This window comes from Crotalus tigris, unplaced genomic scaffold (genome assembly GCF_016545835.1).
Source record: "Crotalus tigris isolate CLP2741 ecotype Arizona unplaced genomic scaffold, ASM1654583v1 scf7180000023903.560294, whole genome shotgun sequence".
Lineage (NCBI taxonomy): Eukaryota > Metazoa > Chordata > Lepidosauria > Squamata > Viperidae > Crotalus > Crotalus tigris.
In genome coordinates, this window is record NW_024100260.1 from 246,239 (window position 1) to 269,691 (window position 23,453).

At 46.4% G+C, this 23,453-nt stretch overlaps 1 protein-coding gene across 2 annotated transcripts; it reads right to left on the reverse strand.

Annotated features, from left to right (window-relative positions):
• Positions 1 to 926: 926 nt before the first annotated feature.
• On the reverse strand, positions 927 to 18,074 carry LOC120298489 (zinc finger protein OZF-like). Of its 2 annotated transcripts, XM_039322286.1 has the most exons (3): positions 17,750 to 18,074; positions 15,938 to 16,248; positions 927 to 3,697 (listed from the first exon to the last, which is right to left on the reverse strand). In XM_039322286.1, exon 3 carries the CDS (start codon positions 3,605 to 3,607, stop codon positions 2,363 to 2,365), a length of 1,245 nt encoding a protein of 414 aa, XP_039178220.1. In that variant the 5' UTR covers positions 3,608 to 3,697; positions 15,938 to 16,248; positions 17,750 to 18,074; the 3' UTR covers positions 927 to 2,362. The 2 variants fall into 2 exon arrangements, with proteins under 2 accessions (XP_039178220.1, XP_039178218.1); XM_039322284.1 differs by lacking the exon at positions 17,750 to 18,074 and having other exon boundaries at positions 15,938 to 16,744.
• Between the last annotated feature and the right edge of the window lie 5,379 nt (positions 18,075 to 23,453).

Genomic DNA, 23,453 nt, shown 5'->3' on the forward strand with positions numbered 1-23,453 from the left:
CACCCTCTTTTTCCCTCCCTCGCATACTTTCTCTTCCTCTCCCTCCCTCACACACTTCCTCTCCCTCTCTCCCTCATGCACACTTTCTGTCACTTTTCCCCTCCTTCACACTTTCTCCCTCCCTCCCTCTTTCAAACACACTTTTTCTCTTTCTCTCTTCCCCCTTTTTCTCACACATACACTTTTTGTCTCCATCTCTCCTTCCCTCATGCACACACCCTTTTTCCCTCCCTCACATACTTTCTCTTCCTCTCCCTCCCTCACACACTTCCTCTCCCTCTCCCTCATGCACTTTGTCACTTTTCCCCTCCTTCACACTTTCTCCCTCCCTCCCACTTTCCCTCCCTCCCTCCCTCTCTGAAAAACACTTTCTCTCTCCTCCATCTCTCCCTCCGTCATGCACTTTCTTTCTCCTTCCCTCACACTCTCCCTCCTTCCCTCCCTCACTTTCTCTCGCTCCCTCTCAAAAACTCTCCCTCCCTCCCACTTTCTCTTGCTCTCCCTTCCTCCTTCCTTCCCTTCCCTCACTCCCTCTCCACACACACTTTCTCACTCCCTTCCTCTTACACACACACACACACACACACACATTCTCTCTCTCTCTCTCATATATGTATGTATGTGTATGTGTGTCATCATTTTAACTATTGTCTATCTACTGCTGGATGAAGGCCTCTTCTGAATTGTCTGTGGCTGGAGGGCGGGCATGAAGGGGTGCGAGGAGCATGTGGCAGTGGTGAAAAGTCCTAGGCACTCACAGGCTGGGTATTTTCGGAGCCTGACTGAGGACAGAGAGGGAGGGGCTGGGCCAGAGGCCCTGCAAAATATTTCAATCTCGACTTGGGGGGGGGGAGTGGGTCGAGGGGGGGCGGGAGGGAGAGGCAGTGGGGGATCTGCTATGTTCGAAGAGGCTGGGAGCTGTCATGATGCTTTGGAGCTTTGATGCCCCAGAGTCAGAGGGGGGACCTTAAACTATAATTCCCTTTCAGCCCAGGAAGTCAGCTAAACCCTCAGCATTATTCACCACTGTGGTGAACAATGGAGGAAGAAGGCACTCTGGAGAAATTAACAACATGCTGTAGGATAGTGAAAATCCTTTTATTAAGGCTCCACAATGGACTGAATTAAAAAAAAAAACAGGATTTCAAGATAAAACTTTTTCTATGCTACAACGATTTCTAAGGCTCCTTTCTGTGCGGACTCACAAATATATGAGAACAGTTCAAGGAACAGATTTTCCACACACCAAGATCTGATGTGGTTTGTCACCCGGAAAGTGTCCAGTAGTCCGAGCACATGGAGGGTTTCTCTTAAGGGCCTTTATACCTGCAGACCCAGGTAGATATTCCAGAAAAATATTTCCCACACACCAAATGCACAGTTTCATTTCTTGTGGATTCTTTGGGGCCTCCAAAGGTCTCAATGAGGTCAGTATTTTACAGTATTCCAAGCATTTCAACAATGACCCCCTTTTGTGAGTCCTCCAAAGTTTATCCAGATTTCATTTGATAGTCCTGGACTATGACATCACAGAACCACCGTTGGAAAATTACCACAAGCCTTAATGGCCCATAAAAAAATTCTGGCTATTTTAAAATGGTGTCCCTGTTCCCAAAGGTTTCGTGGCTAAATTATGGGCGCTTGGGAACCGGCTGGCTTTAATAACCAGTTGCATTATCTTGCAACTAAGGGATCATGATTTGCAGTGTCTTTTGCTAATTTCTGCCATACTTTTTTTTGCAGTTTTTAGTGAAAAAAAACAACAACCACCAGATTTGGAAGAATGGCTTTATACTTATCGCTGCAGTGATTTGCTTAACGAGCACAAAAATAATCATAAAATCAGGTCTCGTCATATGAGTGCCTTCAGTTATGAGTGTAACAAACGCTTTCCCAATTGAGTTGATAAATCGAGGACTCTGTAATACATTAACTAGACTCCCCTAATATTGGTAAATATTTTGTCTTGTGTAATGACTCTGGTAAGTTACTACTGCTGCTGCTTTGTGAGCGAAAACTCACTCCAACATTTATGCACTTTTGCTTGATTATGATACTTAAGGTTACTTGACTAGGAAAAGCATTTTCCCCACACCAAACAACTGTACGATTTCCCTTCTGTGACTGTGTAAAGTTCCTGGTGAACGGTTAAGATGTGACTTTTGAAAAAGATGTTTCCCTCATTCTTTGTGACTCAAGGGTTTTATCGCTGCTGTGGACTTTCTGATGTATTTTTAGCTTTGATTTACAAGGAAAAGGATTCTCACACTCTGCACACTTGTAAGGCCACTCCCCTGTGTGACTTCTGGTGTGCCTGTGAAGAGCTGAAGACTGGGCAAAACATTTCCCACACTCCAGACATTTATATGTTTTTTTCTCCAGTGTGGGTTCGCTGATGCTTCAAAAGAGTATTTTTTTGAGAAAAACATTTATCACACTCCGAGCATTTGTGGGGCTTCTCTCCTGTATGAATTCGGCTGTGGTTTCTGAGGAGAGTTGCCCGAGCAAATGCTCTCCCACAGTCTAAACATTTGTGGTTTTTTTCCCCGGTGTGAATTTTCATATGATTTGTAAGGGTTGATACGGTACGATAAAATTTTCCACATTCTATGCATCGATATGGCTTCTCCCCTGTGTGGGTTTTATGATGTATCCAAAGGGCTCCCTTTTGAACAAAACATTTTCCACATTCTGTGCATCTGTACGGCTTCGCTCCTGTATGGACCCTGTGATGGCTTCCAAGGCTTTGTTTTTGGGTAAAGCATTTCCCACACTCTCCACATTTGAATGGTTTCTCCCCCGTGTGGATTCTCTCATGATCCTGACACTCCCCCGGCGAAATAAAACCTTTCCCACACTCCCCACATTGATAGGGTTTCTCTCCTTTGTGCCTCTTCTGGTGTCTCCGAAGTCCAGAAGAATACATAAATTGTTTCTCACACTCTGGGCATACATAGGGTCTCTCTCCGGTGTGAAGTCTCTGATGTTGCACCAGGTTTGATTTCCAGGTAAAACATTTCCCACATTCGAGGCACTTTTCATTTTTCTGCCCCCTGTGCGTTTTCTCATGACTCCAAAGAGCCGAGTTGTGGGCAAAACATTTTCCACACTCAAAGCATTTGTAAGATTTTATTCCTGCATGAATCTTCTCATGGCGCCAAAGATTTGCATCCCGAGAAAAGCTCTTCCCGCATTCCCAGCACTTGTAAGGTTTCTCCCCGGTGTGAATTGTCTCGTGGTCTCTGAGAGTGGTTTTTCGACAGAAAAACTTCCCACATTCCAGACACTGGTAAGTTTTCTCTCCAGTGTGGATTTTCTGATGTCTAAGAAGGTGTGATTTTCGACCAAAGCATAAGTCACATTCCTCACATTTATAGGGCTTTAGTCTGGGGGAGCTTCTAAGATCTCTGGCGTCTTTTCCAGAGAAGGATTTCCCCCCCTCCAAACCTTCACTGGATCCGCTTCCCACATGGAACTTCCTGTGGGTCAAAAGGAGGGACCGTTGAGCAAAGGATTTCCCACACTCTGAGCATTCATGGGTTTTTTTGTGGTTTTCCGGAGTGCTGCCTGTGTCTGACGGGGGATCCAAGAGTTTTCCAGGCTCCATCCTTTCTGGCAGCCGTTGCTTTGCTCTGATTTTCTACCGTCTGTTGATAGTTGGCTTGCAGGTGAATCTTGGTCACAAATATTTTATCCACTGTTAGAAAGGAAAAGAAATGGAGAATAATATTTCCTTTTGAGAAAGGTAGAGAATCACACACAATCTGAGTTTTGGGATGGACCAACATGGTCTTCCAGTGCAACCCCCCCCCCGTCCAGAACCTCAGAACGTCCCTCGACAAAATCTGCAGTGATGGAGCCCCCACCTCTCTAGGATGCAAACTCTTCTGTTCTGGTGGTCATTAAGTGGCTCTGTGGGTTGTTAAGTGGAGGGAGACCCAACCAAGAACTGCAGGGGTGCCTGAAGAGGGGGTTGTTGCGGGGACTCTGGAGGTCCAGCACAGCCCACACATGAATTAAGAGAGCTGCAGTATGAAGCAAATCTAAAGCCACCCCCCCCAAAGCCTCAGCCACCCCATCTGGGCCCTGCAATGGGGTGGAAATGCCAGAGTGGTCCCTTAAGGGGGGGGAGCTGGGCCTTCAGCCATTTCAGCCAGCTGGCACTGAGAAAATGCAGCCTTCATCCCCACACCTGTGGCCTTTGCAGCCTTGCGCCATTCTCCAAGCCGCTTATTCCATACTGTTGCTAAGCAACGTGTCCCAAAGCATCTCTAAGCTTCTCCAGGAGCCCCTTAAGTCAAACGTGGACTGTGTTGGGGCTCCGATTGACTCCCCTGCTGCCCCCCCACCCCGAGACAAGCCCGTGCTTCTTACTTGGGACTTCATTCGCTTAATGACCAGTGAAACCACTTAACCACCGTAAACAGTGAGTGCAGAATTTCAGTTCTTGAGCAAAGCGGTCGTGGGATACCTCACATAACAACCGCGTTGCTCAACAAGCGAGATTCCAATCCCAACTGTGGTCGTTAAGTCGAGGACTACCTACAGGCGAGGCAAAAGATTCAGGCACCGCATAAGCGAAAGAGGAGCAAAGAGAGTTGAGGTCAGTGCAAGAAACCCGTTTCTCCTCTTTTCTTGCTTTTTCTGATTTGTCCACTTAGGAGCTCCACCCCGTCGCGGCTAATTGATCCTGGCTTCCTTGAGACAAATTTCCTCTCCCTACATCAGTGGTGGCGAACCTATGGCACTAGTGCCAGAGGCAGCACTCGGAGCCCTCTATGGGCACGCACGCATGCTGTCACCTCCCCCCGTAGCCCTCTCCTCACCAGCAGCCCCCCCCCCGGAGAAGAGTCACCCCCGGGTGCAGCCTCTGCGGAGCTGCACAGCCAAGCATATGACAGCTGGGCAGCAGATGATGCTGTGGGGTGTGGGTGGAGAGCGTAGCCACCATGGCACTGCAGGGCCACCTGGGCGATCTGCGTGCCGTGGATGGCCCTGAGCGTGAGGGGTGAGGGCGGAGCGGGGGCGGGCGGGTTTTTGGGCACTCAGTCTCTAAAAGGTTCACCATCACTGCCCTACATAGATCCATTTCACAGCTCTGTCTCCTCCCTACAATGCAAATTTTCTTCGTGCTATTTACTTACTTACTTACTTACATTTTTTGCCACTCATCTTGCCGAGGGCCTATTCTGGGGGACTTATGACAGTAAACATGGAGAAATGAATATAAGTGTAAACATAATAGTATCAAAGTAATGAAAGGATAAACGATGGGATAAACAACGAAGGTGCAGTAATGTCAAATTAAAAACAAACTGGGACAGGAAGCAGGAGGCACGTGGTATTTGCACTCAGTCCAATAGCCACCTCCAGTGTGGTACTCCATTACACTCGCTTCGGGGTTCACACAATACCCTCCACGCCAACCCCTCCCCCTCCTCTCTACCTGCCCCACAGGTGTCCTTCAGTGGGATGTCTGAATTGAGTCATTCCTCTGCTTTTCCTACCGGGATGAGAGAGAGACCAGCTGATTATCTGGGTCCCCCCAGACTATTTGTCTGATGCTCTGAGCAAAACCAGATCAAACTTTAACTTCTCTGTGTGTGTTTTGTGTGTTAGGCCAGACATGTCAAAGACAAGGCCCGGGGGTCGGATGCGGCCCGTGAAGTGGTTTCATGTGGCCTGCGAAGCCATCCTGGAAACAGTGAGGGAACGGCCCCCGCTGCCTTGGCCCTGGCCCAGGCCGACCGGGAGCCAATGTACAATTTTGTGGTGGACATCTATGCTGAAATGCATTCAGTCTTAGCTCCACAAGGCTGTCTAGAAACAGTGAGGAACCAGCCCCTGCTGTGTAGGCCCCGCCCCCTGGGTGCATGCTGGGGAGGTGTCACTCTTTGTGAGGAATGAAGAAATGCACCATAACTTGGCGCTTGCCCTGGTCCCACCCCATTCTGCCAGAGACCCTCAGATCTGTCCTACTCCTGCCCAGGCCCCCACAGGCACCCTTGACGCGAACGATGTAGAGCTGGGCACGCTCACCCAGTAGGCCACACCCACTCCATCCAGTAGGCCGCACCCACCCTGACCACACACATCCCTAGGGCAACCCCAATGCTGATGCAGCCCTCAATGAAATTGAGTTTGGCACCCCTATATTAGGAGGAGGAGGACTTCGGTCTGGCCACCCTAAAGGAGACTCAGCCCCAGAAGATCAGACAGGAAAGGAGGAGGGGAAAAGGTCTCTGATTTGGTATTTCAATCTTCTCCGGGGCAACAGCAGAGGCACCTCCAAAAAAGACCTTTGCTGATCAGAGCAAATAAAGCTACAGAGCTTCCCAAAGTGAAACGAAAATCCTGTTTGTCATCCCAACCCGTCCCAAAAGCAACAACAACAACAAAAAAAAGAACCCCTACCAATCTCAGTTGGGACATGGCTTCATCCTGGCGTTAAATCTCATCCTACAGTTTCTGAAAGGGGGTTCACGGAATACCTTCGGATAGAGAACCCCTCCAAAAGATCCAGAGAGTGTCCATTAAAGTTGATTCTTTAGGACAAGGCATAAACCCTTCAGCCTACTAAACTGTAACCCCAACTGCATTACGGCACAAGGATTAAACAGGAAAAGTTTGCCCATACGAGGGCAATTCGGAAATAAATCAACTCTTGATTATCAATGACAGACACTCACAGATACGGAACTTTTTATTATACACATTAGAAAACTACAACATTACATTACTTTTCGACATAATTGCCTGTGATGACCCAGGGCACAGCACAGAGGCAATGCAGTCAGCTGGTAATTCAAATCGCCCTTTAATTGCTCCAAATTTTCCCCAAATGCTCCCACGTTTCTGGCCAGCCTCCAAACACACACACCCTTTCAGCCACCTCTGGCTGCAAGCAGTTTCACATACAGTCTGATTAGGAGAGGATTTTACTCAAGGCCACAGAGATAACAAGGAAATGACATATGCAGCATAAACCTAACGTGTCTGTGTGAATACACGTTTGCCTGCACAGTTTCAAAAGGGAAGTCAAAATACAGTCCGAGATCTTTGAACATCCAAGCAACGGTTGTCAGCCAGTCCGATGGTCAAGAGTTTCAGGGTTTCCAAGCAGAAGTCACAGAACAAGAGATCAGCAACAACACACACAAAACTCCAAGGAATTAGCGTTTCTTCTCGACAAATGCCTCACCCCACAGCATCCGTCTCCTTAAATCTCAATCCCCAGGTGTGCCTTGTGGAGAGGGGCGGGACGCTCTCCTCCCGGGTAGTTGAGCCTGCCTGGGTTGTTTCCTCCCTCTCTCCACTCTGTGCTCTAGGATCAGGTGGGGATGGCCCTTGCTCATCGCCTGAACTCTGCCTCTCCTGTTCCTCCTGTCCCAATCCTGAAGGGCCCTGGCCCGCCTCGGCCTGCTCTTCCCCACATTGCTCTGAAGCCACAGACACCTCGTGTCTGACCCATCGCAACCCCATGGACAACGTTCCTCCAGGCCAGTGGTTCTCAACCTTTTTAATGCCGCAACCCCCCAACCGGTCATAAGTCAAGGACTACCCAACCGGTTGTAAGTTGAGGACTTTCCCTGCCCGGGAGCGCCGCGCATGTGTGGTGCCGCCCCGTGCCGGCTGAGGCGTAGCTGGCAAGCGGCAGAGACGGACAACCGGCTGGGCCACCAACTGGCCCAGCCCAAGGGAGGTAAGGCACCCGCCGGGCCCCACGCGCGCCAGCAACCCTCCCTGCACCCGCCGGCCTCCCACCCCTGGCCCTCTTTTACTTACATTTGTAGTAGTTGCTCAGCAGGGAGGGGTGGAAACTTCCAGACAGCTCGCCTTCACTGCAGACAACTTGCAGCACCGTTTGCAGAATGGGACTTTTGGTGGGCTCAGCAGGGCAGAGACAGCCTGGACAATTCCTATTGGCTTTTGAAAGCCAATAGAATTAGACTCTATTCAAGAGAGTCTATTCTATTGGCTTTCAAAAGCCAATAGAATAAAAGGGAGTAGCACAGCTAAGGAAAAGGGGAAAAAAATTGGCGGACTGCGTTGTTTGACGACCCCCGTGAAATGGTCGTTCGACCCCGAATGGGGTCCCGACCCACAGGTTGAGAACCGCTGCTCCATAGGATCCTGTTCCAGCTCATTTTCCTCATCAGATTCAGGCTCCGACGGAGGCATGACATTGCCATTCAAATTGCAGCACTTGTCCCAACAAGGTTTGAAATGAAGAGGTGGCAGTCACTTGGTAGTCAACTCTGTAGAACAACCCGTGAAGCAGCGTTTCGCCATGCAGATGTTCTCAGCTACTCTGCCGGCATCTTGGGACATTGCAGTTTTAGGCTTGGACTGTGCGTTGTCCTCACCCCTTTCCAGCCACTTCTGTTCCTCTTCCAGCAACAGGCCAGTCAAATAACTCATGGTTAAATCCCTCTCTTGCATACACTCTAAACTGGTCACTAGGACAGTGGTGGCGAACCTATGGCATGGGTGCCAGAGATGGCACTCAGAGCCCTCTCTGTGGGCACACATGCCGTTGCCCCAGTCCTAGGCCTTCAGCTGAGATTTATAAAACCTTTTCGCTTTAGACCTCCGCTGCCGTGTGCAAAAAAAAAAAAAAAAAGTTCAATCAGTCAATTTCAACTTCTCGCGGGGGAAAAAAAAAGATCTTGCAAAGTTGGAATTGACTGACTGAACCTTTTAGTCCCACCCAGTCTGGCGTTATCACCGCAGCCACGCCCAGCCAATGGGCCCCACCCACCTGGCACTCGACGATGTATAAGTGGGTTTTGGGTTGCAGTTTGGGCGCTGAGTCTCTAAAAGGTTTGCCATCACTGCACTAGAACATCCCATGAACTGTCCATATACACTCTGTGCCTCAGTAAAAATAATTCTTCTTTCTTCTAGCTCTAGGAATGTCTTTCTCACGGACTGCAAATGCGTAGACATGCTCTCTCCCGGTTTCAGCTGTGCTTTATACAGCTTCCTTGTCAGCATTACTTTGCTGCTCGCAGTCTCTCTAACATACACACTGTGCAAAGCTTCCCAGCACTCTTTAGCAGACTGGAGGCCCCTCACGTGTACCAGCTGGCTATCCTCCAAATTTAGGATTATGCTGGCCAACGCTTTTTCATTCCTTCTCCGATCCCCATCACCCAGGACTACTGGTGGATCAGTAACTATCATCCACAACTCCTCCCTTCGCAGGTACATTTCCATCTTCACATGCCAGGAGAGGTAATTTGTCTCATTCAGCCGAGACACTATGAAACCTCCTCCCATTACGCCGACGGAGTCCATGTTGATTGCTTCCTCTAACAACCACTAACCACAAACAAACCACAAGCCACAACCTTTCTGGCTCTGGGGCAAGTTCTCACTGGGTTTTTCTCCTCTAAGGGCCCATAACCGGTCAGAGCGCGCACAGTCCTTTCGCGTGAGACAACCCAGAAGCAAACACAGCAAACAGTGGTTTGTAACAAATAGTGGTTTATCTACAATATTCTGGTGGAAAAATAAAAGCCTTAAAAAAATAAAGGACTTTTACGAATTCCAAGGGTGAAAGAGAGGTTTTTATTTTTGTGCAAAGGTTCAGAAGTGATTTACAATCAGCAAATTTCTGAACAAGGGGGAGGGTCTAAACCACAGGTCGGCAACCTGCGGCTCCGGAGCCGCATGCGGCTCTTTGAGCCTTCCCCTGTGGCTCCCAGCCTCCTCTGCCATTTGCAGAAAGAGACAGAGGCAGAGAGAGGCAATTGCACTTCCCTGCCCCCCCCCTCTCTCTGTGTTTGTGTTTTTGTGTGTGTGTATGTATAAAAGAGAGTGCACTCACAGTATTCTCTGAAGAGCTGAAAAGCTTACTGGGCGGAGCTCCTCCCTTTGCTGCGTCTCTGCAGGAAGCAGGAAGGGCAGGAGAGAGCTAGCTAGCCCAGCTAGGCTGACTCAGGAATTCTGGGAGTTGAAGTCCATGAGTCATAAAAGAGACGAGGTTGCCTACTCCTGCGCTTGTTGGACAACAGCTTGAAGCTTGCCAGGTGAGCAGCAGATAGAAGAGGGGGGGAGAGAAAGAGAGAGAGAGAGATGGAGGGAGGGAGAGAGAGAGAGAGGAAAGAGAGAGAGAGAAAGGAAGAGAGTGGGGGAAGAGGAGTGGCAGACCAAGGGCAGATAGAGAGGGAGGGAGAGAGAGAGAGACCCTTTTGACATCTAAAATGAAGATAACACTGCATATATCCTTTTTTTACCTGTGTGTGTGTGTGTGTATGTGTGTATGTATGTTATATATATGTGTATATATAGATATATATATATATATATATATATAATATATTTGTTTTCTGAGGTTTTCGCGGGTATTTGTATGTAGGTCTTTGGTTGTTCGGGTTTTCTCCCGCATAAAATTGGAAGTGTCTTGGCAACGTTTCGACGAAGTCCCATTCGTCATCTTCAGGCTGGTGTTTTCAGCTTCTTGCTTTGAGCAGCAATGTGTGGTCTTAGCTGTTTCTTCCTTTTAACTGCCAGTGGGGGTATGAACTGATTGGGTGGGAGCTTGGCTGTGTTCTGATTGGTGGAGGTGTGTTCGTGTTCTGATGGGGGAGCGACTCGAAATCACCAACATCCTCTGTACCAGCAAGCCACCCAAAAGCAACTTACCCAAAGAGGAACAGACAGCACTACGTAACCTGAAAGAGACACCAGCATAATAATCCTACCAGCAGACAAGGGCAACGCCACGGTGGTTATGAACACATCTGACTACCAAACCAAATTAACCAACCTACTCCAAGACTCCACATACAAAACCCTAAATACAGATCCCACCACCTACCTGGAAAAAACCACCAGATCCAAAATAAAAGCCTCCCCCATTAGCGAAGAGATCCAGCAAAGAATCATTCCCAGAGAGAAATCATCCAGATGCCCCAAACTCTATGGTCTCCCCAAGATACACAAGGAAGGAACCCCACTCAGACCTATAGTCAGCTCCATAGGCTCACCTCTACAAAACCTAGCCAAATTTCTCGCCAAACAACTACAGCCCTATGCAGAATCCATCACCTCACACGTAAAAAACTCATTCCAGTTTATAGAGATCATAAAGAAACAAAACTTACAGCCCAGCGACCTACTAGTGAGCTTCGATGTCATATCCCTCTTCACCCAAGTGCCTATCAAAGAAGCCTTGACAGCTATTCAAAACAAATATAACCCCCCCAAACACATCTTAGATCTGACCAACCACTGCCTATCCAACACATACTTCATCTATAACGGACAAAAATACAAACAAACAGAAGGAGCACCCATGGGATCACCCCTCTCACCTGTCATTGCCAACCTCTACATGGAACACTTTGAAACCCAAGCTCTAGAAAAATCGGATCACAAACCCAAACTCTGGCTCAGATACGTAGACGACACCTTCATAATCTGGCCACATGGGAAAGAAAAACTGGACAACTTCCTCACACACCTCAACAGCCTACACCCCAAAATACAGTTCACCATGGAAAAAGAAGCTAACAACCAACTTCTTCCTGATTCTAGTATACAAGAAATCCAATGGCTCCTAGGACCACAACCATTCCAGAAGGAAAACACACACAAACCGCTATCTGCACGCTCTCTCACACCCCACCCCAGCACAGATCAAACTCTGTAGAACATAGCCAAGACATCATCTCCAGAAACAAATGCTTAGCTGACGAAACAAACACTAAAAAAACGGAACTAACACCTATCCACCAATGTACTACATCCAATGGATTCAATAGAAATAAGATTACAAACCTAATCCAAAAAGAAACCCCCACTAAAATCCAAGACAAAGAACAAGAAAACGGCAAAGCCTCCTCCCATACATAAAAGGCACCACAGACAGAATCAGTAAGATCCTCCATAAACACAACATCAAAACAGCATTCTGCACAAACAGAAAAATATCCACCATCCTTAGAAACCCCAAAGATAAAATTGAATTAGAAAATCAAGGAGTAAACGAAATCCCATGCACCACTTGTCCCACCACATACATCGGACAAACCAACAGAAGAATAAGTGCACACATTGAAGAACATAAGAACTCAGTCAAAAAAGAGGAACCAACATCTTCACTGGTCCAACACCTTAAAGCCACAGGACATGAAATTGACTTTAAAAATACCAGAACCATTGCCAAAAGTGAACATTTTAATAACAGAATAATCAGAGAAGCCATCGAGATAGAAAAACACCCACACAGCATGAACAAACGAGATGATACCTCCCACCTACCAGCCATTTGGAAACCGCCCTTATTGACAAACGACTCCCTCACACAAAAAATGACACCAGACCCACAACTCACAAAAACCACACAGATGTCCACCACCACACATCCACGCAAAAGCAAAACCCAAAGCCACACAGAGGATGAGGCACGACCACCAAAACCAGAGCCAGACAGAGCTGCATCATAGCCACTTTAAAGCCCCTCCAATCATACATGAAGCAAAACTGACAACCCTCCATGAAAATGAGGCACGACCACCAAAACGCGAGCCAAAAAATAGCAAAGGCAGCCCAAAATCTCAAACCCCTCTGCAACTCAGACTAACCTGAGCAAAACCAAACAGAACACTCCCCCACCAATCAGAGCACAGCCAAGCCCCTAACCATTCAGAACACACCTCCACCCAATCAGAACACAGCCAAGCTCCCACCCAATCAGTTCATACCCCCACTGGCAGTTAAAAGGAAGAAACAGCTAAGACCACACATTGCTGCTCAAAGCACGAAGCTGAAAACAACAGCCTGAAGATGACGAATGGGACTTCGTCGAAACGTCGCCAAGACACTTCCAATTTTATGCGGGAGAAAACCCGAACAACCAAAGACCTACATTATATATATATATATACACACACATATTATATATCATAACGTAAATGCCGGCGTATAAGGCAACTTCCGCGAGCGCGGAAATCGGCGCCAAAGACGGGGGTCGTCTTATACGCCGAGTCGTCTTATACGCCGGAAATACTGGTAGTTTCCGGCATATAAGACGACGTTCTAGGAATGCGGCCCGACTATAAAGACGGGGGTCATCTTATACGCTGGGTCGCCTTGTACGCCGGCATTTACGGTATATATTACACACACACACATATATATACACACACACATACATGCACAACACAACACACACAAACACACACACACCTATATAAAGTAAAAATAAGGAAATATATGCAGTATTATATCTTCATATCTGCATTTTATATATCAAAAGGGTTTGCGGCTCAGGTGTTTTTGTTTTGTGGGAAACAGGTTCAAGTGGGCTCTTTGAGTGTTTTGGGTTGCATACCCTGGTATTCTAAACTAAAGTTTTATAGGTTTCTTTTTCTCAGGAACAAAGGAAGCATAGACAGAATCTTACATTGTGTAACATTCAGATAGTTTCTCACACGTTAGATCCATTTCTCATGGGAATACAATGAAGGCAGTTTTTACTTTTACACAATGTTTCTAAATATGCATTAGGTCATTCACGTACTGTTAATACAGCTTTCTGCTAACACAGCTTTCTTTTCAGAAATTATGCAGACACATGATTTTTGCTTTTAGTGATTTTTCATTATTATTATTATTCTACTTTATTCTTCTTTATTCTATGTTATTCTATTTCTTTCCCACATTAATATTATACAAGTATCACTAGGAATATACATACATGTGCTACGAGCAGAAAACAGCCCTGTTGATTATTTTCAACAATAACTTTATTAAGGATTATAGTCCCAACTCCAACAAAGAAACAATAGAATTATGTATGTGTGTGAATATACATATAAAAATGACCATGTGAAAAAAAGAAAAATAAATCCCTCCAGAAAAGATAGAAAAAGAAATTTTCCCTCTTGTGGTCTCTGAGAGTTGCTTTTTCATGGAAAAATTTTCCACATTCCAGATATTGATAAGGTTTCTATCCAGTGTGGATTTTCTAATGAACAAAGCATAAATCACATTCCTCACATTTATGGGGCTTCTCCATCCTGTCTGGCCCTGTCCAGAGTTTCTACCTGTTGATAGTTGTTTTGCAGGTAAATCTTTGGTCACACTCTTTCATCCGTTGTTCGAAGGAAAAAGAAGCAGGGAAGAATATTTCCTTCTCAGAAATGTAGAGTCACAAAATTTTGGGGAGGAAACTCTGATGTTGTTGTCGTCGTTATTTTGTGGGTTGCTAAGTGGCCCTGGAAAGAACTGCAGCGGTACCTCAGGGGGGTGGGGGAGACCCCGAAGGCCATGTATGAATTAGGGGAGCTGCCGTGATGCGCAAAGCTGCAGACATCCCCAGACGTTTCAGATGCCCCATCTGGGCCTGTCAATGCGTCAGGAATGGTGGGGTGGTGCCTTAAGTGGAGGCCTGAGGCCTTCAGCCATTTCAGGCACGTGCCACTGACCCCAGGCCTGGTCTTCAGCCCAGAATCACTGCTGCCAGTGATGAGGCCTTAATCTGCAGGATTGGGCCACTCTCCAAGCCGCGTGTTCCATACATGTTTCTAAGCAACGCGTCCCAAAGCATCTCAAAGCTTCTCCAGGACCCCCTCAAGTCAAACGTGGCCTGTGCCGGGACTCCAATGGTCTCCTCTGTCCCTCCCCCCCCCCCCCGAGACAAGCCCGTGTTTCTTACCTGGGACTTCATCCACTTAATAATGAGAGTTGAGGTCAGTGTAAGCCCCTCAATTTTTTATCCCCTTTTTTTGCTCTTTCTGATTTTTCCACTTATGAGCTCCATCCCATCATGGCTAATGGATCCTGGCTTCCTCGAGACAAATTTTCTCTCCCTGCATGGATCCGTTTCATGGCTCAGTCTCTTCCTCTTGAAGAGACCACGCAATTTCCCTTTGTGCTATTTATTTAATTGTTTACATTTTTTTGTCACTCATCTCACCAAGGGGCTACTCTGGGGGACTTATAATACTGAAAACGGAGAAATGAATATAAGCATAAACATAATAGTATCAAAGTAATGAAAGGCCTTTGAACTATGGTGCTGGAGAAGACTCCTGCGAGTCCCCTGGACTGCAAGGCATTCAAACCAGTCAGTCCTTTAGGAGAAGGCGTAAGCTTTAGAAGAAGGTGTAAGTGCTTCAGCTTACTAAACTGTAAACCCCAAGTACATTATGGGACAAGGCATAAACAGGAAAAGTCTGCACATATCACAACTAAAAATGAATCGCTGAAACAAGACCCAGTTTGGACTGAGACAACAGTTCTCCATGACTGGACAGGATGAAGGCTGGACGGAGCCAGCCCCACCCATAGCTGAATCCCCAGGCAGCCTCTCTCATCTTCAGCAGTGGTTCTCAACCTTTTTAATGCCGCGACCCCCAACCGGGGGGTCGAGGACTACTCAACCGGTCGTAAGTCGAGGACTACTCAACCGGTGCAGCCCCGTTTGCAGAATGGGACTTTTGGCGGGCTCAGCAGGGCAGAGACAGCCTGGACAATTCCTATTGGCTTTTGAAAGCCAATAGAATTAGACTCTATTCAAGAGACTCTGTTCTATTGGCTTTCAAAAGCCAATAGAATAAAAGGGAGTAGCACAGCTAAGGAAAAGGGGGGAAAAATGGCGGACTGCATTGTTTAGTGACCCCCGTGAAATGGTCATTTGCCCCCAAATGGGGTCCCGACCCACAGGTTGAGAACCACTGATCTTCAGGGTTGCATCCACTCAGCCTTAGCGACTCCCCGACTCCGTGATCTTCCACCCAGAGTCCATCTCCAACTCGATCAACAGTGGCTTCCTCCATAAATATTGAATAAACAAATTACACCTCCCCCCAGCACCTTAGCAGCAAAACCCAATTCGCTGCATTATCCCTTGGTCAAATCAGGATTAAAATAATTAACATGCTTACTCTCCAAACCGAGATTTAACCAAGACTTGTTTACTCACCTTTAAAGTTACAACTAAGAGGTCTCTGGGTCACTTGTTCCCCCTCTGAGTCAAGGCCAGGGATGACTGTCGCACTGACCGGTTTCACAGCCTGACCGATTGGCCCTTCGTGCAGGAAGCTGCTTCTCCATCCAGACCACGATTTCCAAATTCTCTAGAATGGAATCCCTGCGAAAGATTTGTGGCCCTCGATCCGAGAACGTCCCTTTTCTTCTGTGGAGCTGTTGGCCACATCCTCCACTCGTCTCGTGAAGAAAGACAGGAAAAAAGCTCAGATGCCGACAGTAATGCTGAATTTAATCTGTAAATAACTTGAAGGTGGGAGGAGAAAATAGGATTATTTGTTGAGGATACAAAATAATGAAGATAGAATCCGGATTCAAAAAGATAAGCCAACGTAGAAGAAACCAGCAAGATAAAAGTCCAACAGGGAACAATGGATACTTGTGAGTAGGAAATCTCAGTGGAAGATGAGAGAGGTCAGATGGGGCAGAGCATGTGTGAAAAGGGCTGCTCTTTCTTACGCTTTCTGGAGGCTGCAAGGCCACAAGAATTCCAGGTTTCCTGGGACCCCAATGCTACTTTGGATAAGCATTTTAAAATTATGCAAGGCAACCTTCTCGTCATCAGCTTATTCTACAACCTGCTCAAAAAAACAGCCTCAAAATGTCCTTAGAATTTGTGCTTTAGGGGAGGAGAGTAGTGAAGGAAAGAGAAGAGGAGAGGAAGAAGAGGGAAGTAGGGAAGAGAAGAAAGGGAGAAAGAAGGTAGAGAAGAAGGAGTGTGGATACGGTGAAAGGGGAAATGAGCGAGCAACACCAAAAGTCATGTGTATGTATTTATTTCATTTTATTAAAAGTATTTTATATATGAATGTAAAAAGAATATGTTAACATCTGATAAATATCACGGTATATGTATGGGGGAGAGTTTGGGAAAAAAAAAAAAAGAATTTGTGCTTTCTAAAACATCCACCAAACAGGGGCTGCCACATCACAGCCTCTTCTGAGTAAATAAACAAGGAAAATATAAAGTTTAGAAATTCTAGCCAGCTTTTTAAAGAAGAAGCAAAACAAACATTAGCATCAAAACAAAGGATTTTATTTTTCGCCTTTTATATTGAGCTCAAAGAAAGAGGATCTCTTGGGGGGGGGGTTTAAGAAAACATGAGCTCAATTCAAATCATTTTTAAAGTAAACCTTTTCTATCTCCCAAACTGTCCCCTCCCCATTGTAATGAAGTCTGTCAGAGCATGTACAGACTTCCCCCCCTCCACGCTGAGAAAACCCAGGAGTAAATAAACAGTGGTCTATATTAAATGGTGGTTTATACCACACTATCTACATTCTACAATATACATACATATGGTAATACAGCAATCTCGAGACACCCCAGCAAAGCCTTCACTTTTATTCTCAGGCTCTTAAAGGGATATAGACACAGACCCTGCTCGGTCATTCCTATCATTGCATCATTACATAAGCTGTTTACCTATTAAATATATTACCCTGACAACTTCCACATTGCATATCTCATTTTTTCAACTGCACTTGCGGGATAGGCATGCTCAGAGTGACGGACCACAGAGAGACCTTCTGAAAGCAACTTCCCCAAAAACTCCTTCCAGGATCCACCCGGAGCCCCACGGGGAGCCTCGGCCGGGCGAGGAGGGGGCAGATCCAGCCCGGGGAGGGAGGGATTCCCCCTTTGCCCCCTCGGAGGGAAGGGAGGGATCCGCTCCCTGCAGGCAACGCCAGAGCCGAATCTCCCCAAGGAAAACCCGGCAAGCCGAAGAGGCGGATCCGCAGCTACCTTTCTCCTGGCGGGGGGGGGAGGGAAGCTCTCCTGGCGGGAGGGGCGCCCCAAAGGCCGGAGGGGCAGCAGCCAGACCTGCCCGGAGCGGGATCCAGAAGCCTCTCCCGAGGGATCTAGCGCTGATCCTGCCGGGGAGGAAAGCGGAAATCCAGCGAGTGAGAAGGTCGATGCGGGGGCGGGGCTTCTACTCTGCTCTCGGGCTCTGCCTTCCGCCCCGCCCTTTAGCGGTCTCAGCTCCTCCCTCTCCCTCCCCTTCCCGGGCGGGACTCCAACCTTGGCTCTTTTATGACTCGTGGACTTCAACTCCCAGAATTCCTGAGCCAACATGGCTCAGCTTGGAAACCTCTCCCTTTCCCCTCAGCATGGCTGACTCAGGAATTCTGGGAGTTGAAGTCCACGAGTCATAAAAGAGCCGAGATTGCCCCCCCCCCCCCGGCGAGACAGAGAGATAGACCTTTTTTTTAGGTTTTTCTGTTTAGGAATTCCGTTCAGAATGCCAGTAAGTCCCGGCAATCTGTGGCTACCTTTTTCTGGACCTGCTAAAAGACTCTCTTGGTGTTCCTTCCCAACTGAACAGTAAATATTTATTTTAAGGCCTGGGAATTTTTAACCAACCCCTGTATCTTCACATCTTTCATAGCTGCTGGTGCAGAGTTTACAGGATGGCCTTACATCCTGATCATTTAAATTGGGTGGGGGGGGGGTCTATGAGGACCATGAGCACGCATGGGCTTTCTGCAGAATCTCGGGCTCTTTGGGTTGGTCATCTCCTAATCCCCCAGAGCCCCCAGGACAGGAAAGAAGAGAGCTTGGGGGAACAGCCCAGATCTCATGCTTGTTCTCCTAGGACAGGGGTAGGCAACCTAGGCTCTTTTATGACTCGTGGACTTCAATTCCCAGAATTCCTGAGCCAGCCTGGCTCAGTTTGGAAACCTCTCCCTTTCCCCTCAGCATGGCTGGCTCAGGAATTCTGGGAGTTGAAGTCCACGAGTCATAAAAGAGCCAAGGTTACCTATCTCTGGCCTAGGCCTAGGCCGCTTAATGACTCGTGGACTTCAGCTCCCAGAATTCCTGAGCCAGCCATGCTGAGGGGAAAGGGAGAGGTTTCCAAGCTGAACCAGGCTGGCTCAGGAATTCTGGGAGTTGAAGTCCACGGGTCATAAAAGAGCCGAGGTTGCCTAGCCCTGCCCGACACTATTTCAGAGAAGTGATTGTCTAGGACAGGGTTCTTCAAACTTGGTCCTTTTATGACTCGTGGACTTCAACTCCCAGAATTCCTGAGCCAGCCTGGCTCAGCTTGGAAACCTCTCCCTTTCCCCTCAGCATGGCTGGCTCAGGAATTCTGGGAGCTGAAGTCCACGAGTCATTAAAAGAGCCAAGGTGGCCTACCCCTGTCCTAGGGGCAATACAAAACAACGAGGAAACCGGCTTGAAAATACCAAGCCACTGCAGAGTGGAAATGATTTTACTTTTTATTTTCAATTTCTTTATATCGCACCTTTGTTAGTTTTAGAAAAAAAATAAAACACAGAAGATGTCTATTTTCCTCAGAAGAACCCTGCAAGGTAGGTGAGGCTGAGAAAGTAACAAGGTTACTCAGCTTTTTGTGGCAAAGGCAAGACTTGAACTCATGGTCTACTACTTTCTAGCCCAGTGCCTTAACCACTAGGCCAAACAGCTTCTCCTGATTTATATAGGTGATGTTTATTCGGAATGATCTTTTAAGATGTGTGGACTTCAGCTCTCAGAATTCATGCTGGCTGGGGAATTCTGGGAGTTGAAATCCATACATGTTAAAGTTGTCAAGCTTGAGAAACACTGATAAAGATGTACATAGGTATACACCAGTGTCCATGTAGGCACATAGGTGTATTTTAAGGAGTGTGCATGTTTGAGTCATCCGGCCTTCAAGGAGAAGGAGAAGTGTAAGGATGCAAATACACGTTCAAGACCAGAACTGGTTCAAGATCAGTGTGGCTGGTAGTGCCCTTGCTCACTTGCAAGGAGCAGCTGAAGAAGGGGAGACAAACCATTATAAAAATGAATAATTAACCCAGATCCTGACCGATAAGATTTGCCATCTCTAGGCTGATCAGGAAGGGGGCCCATTGGTTCAAATGGATGGATAAATGTTTTGCCAAATAGGGAAATAAGTCAATCGGAGAGTGAGGTGGTTGGTGTCTAAATTTGATAATAAAGAAACAAAAATAAATATGTTCAGGTGGTCCTCAACTTAAAACTGTAATGGAGTCTGCCCGTTATTGATCTGGGTCATGGCTTTTGTGAGCGAAGTCCGTCGCAACTTCAAACGGTTGCAGGCTGATGGCTGTCTGTATTGAACTTCCATGGCCGTGCGTGTGTGTGTGTGTGTGTGTGTGTGTCTCCAGTTGTGCTTGAGCTCTTGGCTGAAATGGGGAACTGATCCAAACTCAGCCGTTCTCACTTGAGCTGGGAAGGAAAGACGGCAGAGACCCCCACAGGAAGAACCAAGAATAATAAAAAACCCTTTGTTGGCGGAAGAAGCTGAATGCTCAGATATACTCTGTCTGTGTTTGTGTGTGTGTGTGTGAATTAGCAGGGTGAACCTGGCAGAATGGCCTCTTTTTTCTAGTATCCATTGACCTTCCGAGTAGCCCAAGACTGGACCTTCCCTGTTTGGACTTTCCTTGTTCTGAACTGTATAGCTCTATGTAACCTCGTATAGCTCTATGTAACCCTAACTAGAGAGCATATATCAGTATGTTAGAACATCTGGCAGTTATTGGGTTAAATGCTGATTTGTTAATGGGTCAGTCTCTAAAGGGCATTGGGAGACTTCCTGGACACAAGCCAGATTGGAATGTCTTTGTCTGAAAGAAGCATGGGCTATCAGATGTCACCCGATGAGCCTGCGCCGTTATAAAGATGGTATGGAAGAGAGCATCATTCTTTTACCTATAGGAATGGACAAAAGATGTATTTTCCAGAAGTAACAACCACAGCATGAATGCAAATAATCTTTCTGATTAAAATATGTTTTTTGTTATGAAATCATTTCTATCGAGTTATCTATCTGACTTGATTTAAAAGAAGGCGTTTTTAACTCAGGGTCAGAATATTCCCAAAGAACCTTAAATCCATAAAGGGAAAGAGCCTCCTCCATAAGTCCTAAGACGCATCAGGGAACCAGGCGCCTCTGGGGAACCAGGGGTCCGAATCAAGGTGCTCACAGGGGCCCCCGCCCTGTGCTTGGAGGGGGAGGGAAGATGCCAGAAGCCCTCCCCTGAAGTAGCCAATAGAAGTCAGGCAGATCCCAGCTTCTGGGCACATCAGCAACTATGTCATAAAGGATGTTTCTATGGGATCAAGAGGGAAAAGACCACTTTCAAATTGAAACAGCCAGGAAATTATGCTGTGTTAGGCTGGAGATGAGATGTCATTTCATGGAGGAGAGAGGGGAATAGAATTAACCACAGTTCAGGGCAACCGAGGAGTTAAGGTAGGTCTCGTTTACTGAAGCTAATGAATCCTACAAAAAAAAATGCATTAAATTTATACTACTTGAAGTGACATCTCTATGGAAAATAGGGCAATTGGTTCTAGACAAATGTAAATTGGAAAGAAAAATACTGACTATAATACGATATATGAATAATAATGAAACATCTCAGTAACGAATAACAAGAATATCCTTAAAAGAATTTAAATGTATAGTTAAAACCACAGCTGTACACACAATAGCGTTAACTGCACACACGAAAGCCTGACATTAATTGAATTTTGGGTCACATGAAACACAACCTGGTATCTATTTAAAAAGTTCACACTAAATTGAACATTGCATAATATTCTTACAATATAATGCCAACTCTATTAGAAACACCGAGCAGTCAAGAAGGATGAGTTTCTTCAATCACACAAGACACCTGCAACCGTTCCTGATATGCTTTAGCCTCAGTCCCCTAATCATCTTTCTTGCTCTTCTCTATACTCTTTGTAGAGCAGTGGTTCTCAACCTTTTTAATGCCACGACCCCCAACCGGTCATAAGTCGAGGACTACTGAACTGGTGCAGCACCGTTTGCAGACTGGGACTTTTGGCGGGCTCAGCAGGGCAGAGACAGCCTGGACAATTCCTATTGGCTTTTGAAAGCCAATATAATTAGACTCTATTCAAGAGAGTCTATTCTATTGGCTTTCAAAAGCCAATAGAATAAAAGGGAGTAGCACAGCTAAGGAAAAGGGGAAAAAAATGGCGGACTGCGTTGTTTGGCGACCCCCATGAAATGGTCGTTCGACCCCAAATGGGGTCCCGACCCACAGATTGAGAACTACTGTTCTAGAGTCTCAACATCTTTTTTTACATCTTGCCTGTATTTCATCTCCCACAGTGGAAAGCAACCACTCAGGGACAGTTCAGAGTTCCAGCAGTGTACAGCTGCCTTTTTTGGTAACTGCTGGAAGACTTTGTTGGTGTTCCCTTTTAACTGGAGAGTAAAAATTGTATTTAAGTCCTCAGAGTTTTTAATTCAGATTAACCTCAGGCCTTAGAATGCTCTGTGATAGCCACTGGTGTAATGCTTGTGTGACCCTCCATTATGAGCACTTTAAACTACACACACACACACACACACACTAGCCTCACATTAACTGAATTTTGGGTTGCATGAAATACAACTTGGTATCAATTTACAATTCGCACTGAACTAATTACATAATTCAAAGTTGCACTTCCTGTAACCGACGATGTGTTTCCTAGGATTTGGTTCGATCAATCACGAGTGTGTCAGGCACAACTGATCTGATCTGCCTTTAAGAGCAGGGGCCCACCCCAATCCCCCAAAACATTTTTCCTAAAGTTTCATCGGAAATCTACATCTTTCAATTCAACACCAGAAGTCAAAATTCTCCAGTGAGAGAGGATGGAGTCAAAAGAATCCAGAGGGCAGAAGGGATTGGACAACTGGACTTCTGACCATTTTAAAGGGCATCACATAACAGAGCTAAAAAAAAAAAGGTCAGGATTTTCACTAAACACTATGGCACAATTTGGTGGCCATTTTGATTTTTCTGAGCCTCCCCTGAAAACAGTCCTGTTGATTTTTTTCAAAAATAACTTTATTAAGGATTATATTCAGAGATCCAACAAAGAAACAATACAAGTTAGTATGTGTGAATATGCTTTTCACTGAATAAACAACCAGAGGCATCTTCGTTTGACCCCTCATCCCACTTTCTCCTAAGTAAGATTCTACATTTAGGCCAGAAAAACCAAATGCACAGGTATAATATAGGGGGTACTTTGCTCAATAGTAGTAACTGTGAGAGGGATCTCGGAGTCCTAGTAGACAATCACTTAAATATGAGCCAGCAGTGTGCTGCTGCTGTCAAAAAGGCCAATGCAGTGCTAGGCTGCATTAACAGAGGGATAGAATCAAGATCACATGAAGTGTTAATACCACTCTGCAATGCCTTGGTAAGGCCACACTTGGAATACTGCATCCAGTTTTGGTCATCACGATGTAAAAAAGATGTTGAGACTCTAGAAAGAGTACAGAGAAGAGGAACAAAGATGATTAGGGGACTGGAGGCTAAAACATATAAGGAACGGTTGCTGGAATTGGGTATGTCTAGTTTAACGAAGAGAAGGACGAGGGGGGACATGATAGCAGTGTTCCAATATCTCAGGGGCTACCACAAAGAAGAGGGAGTCAAGCTATTTT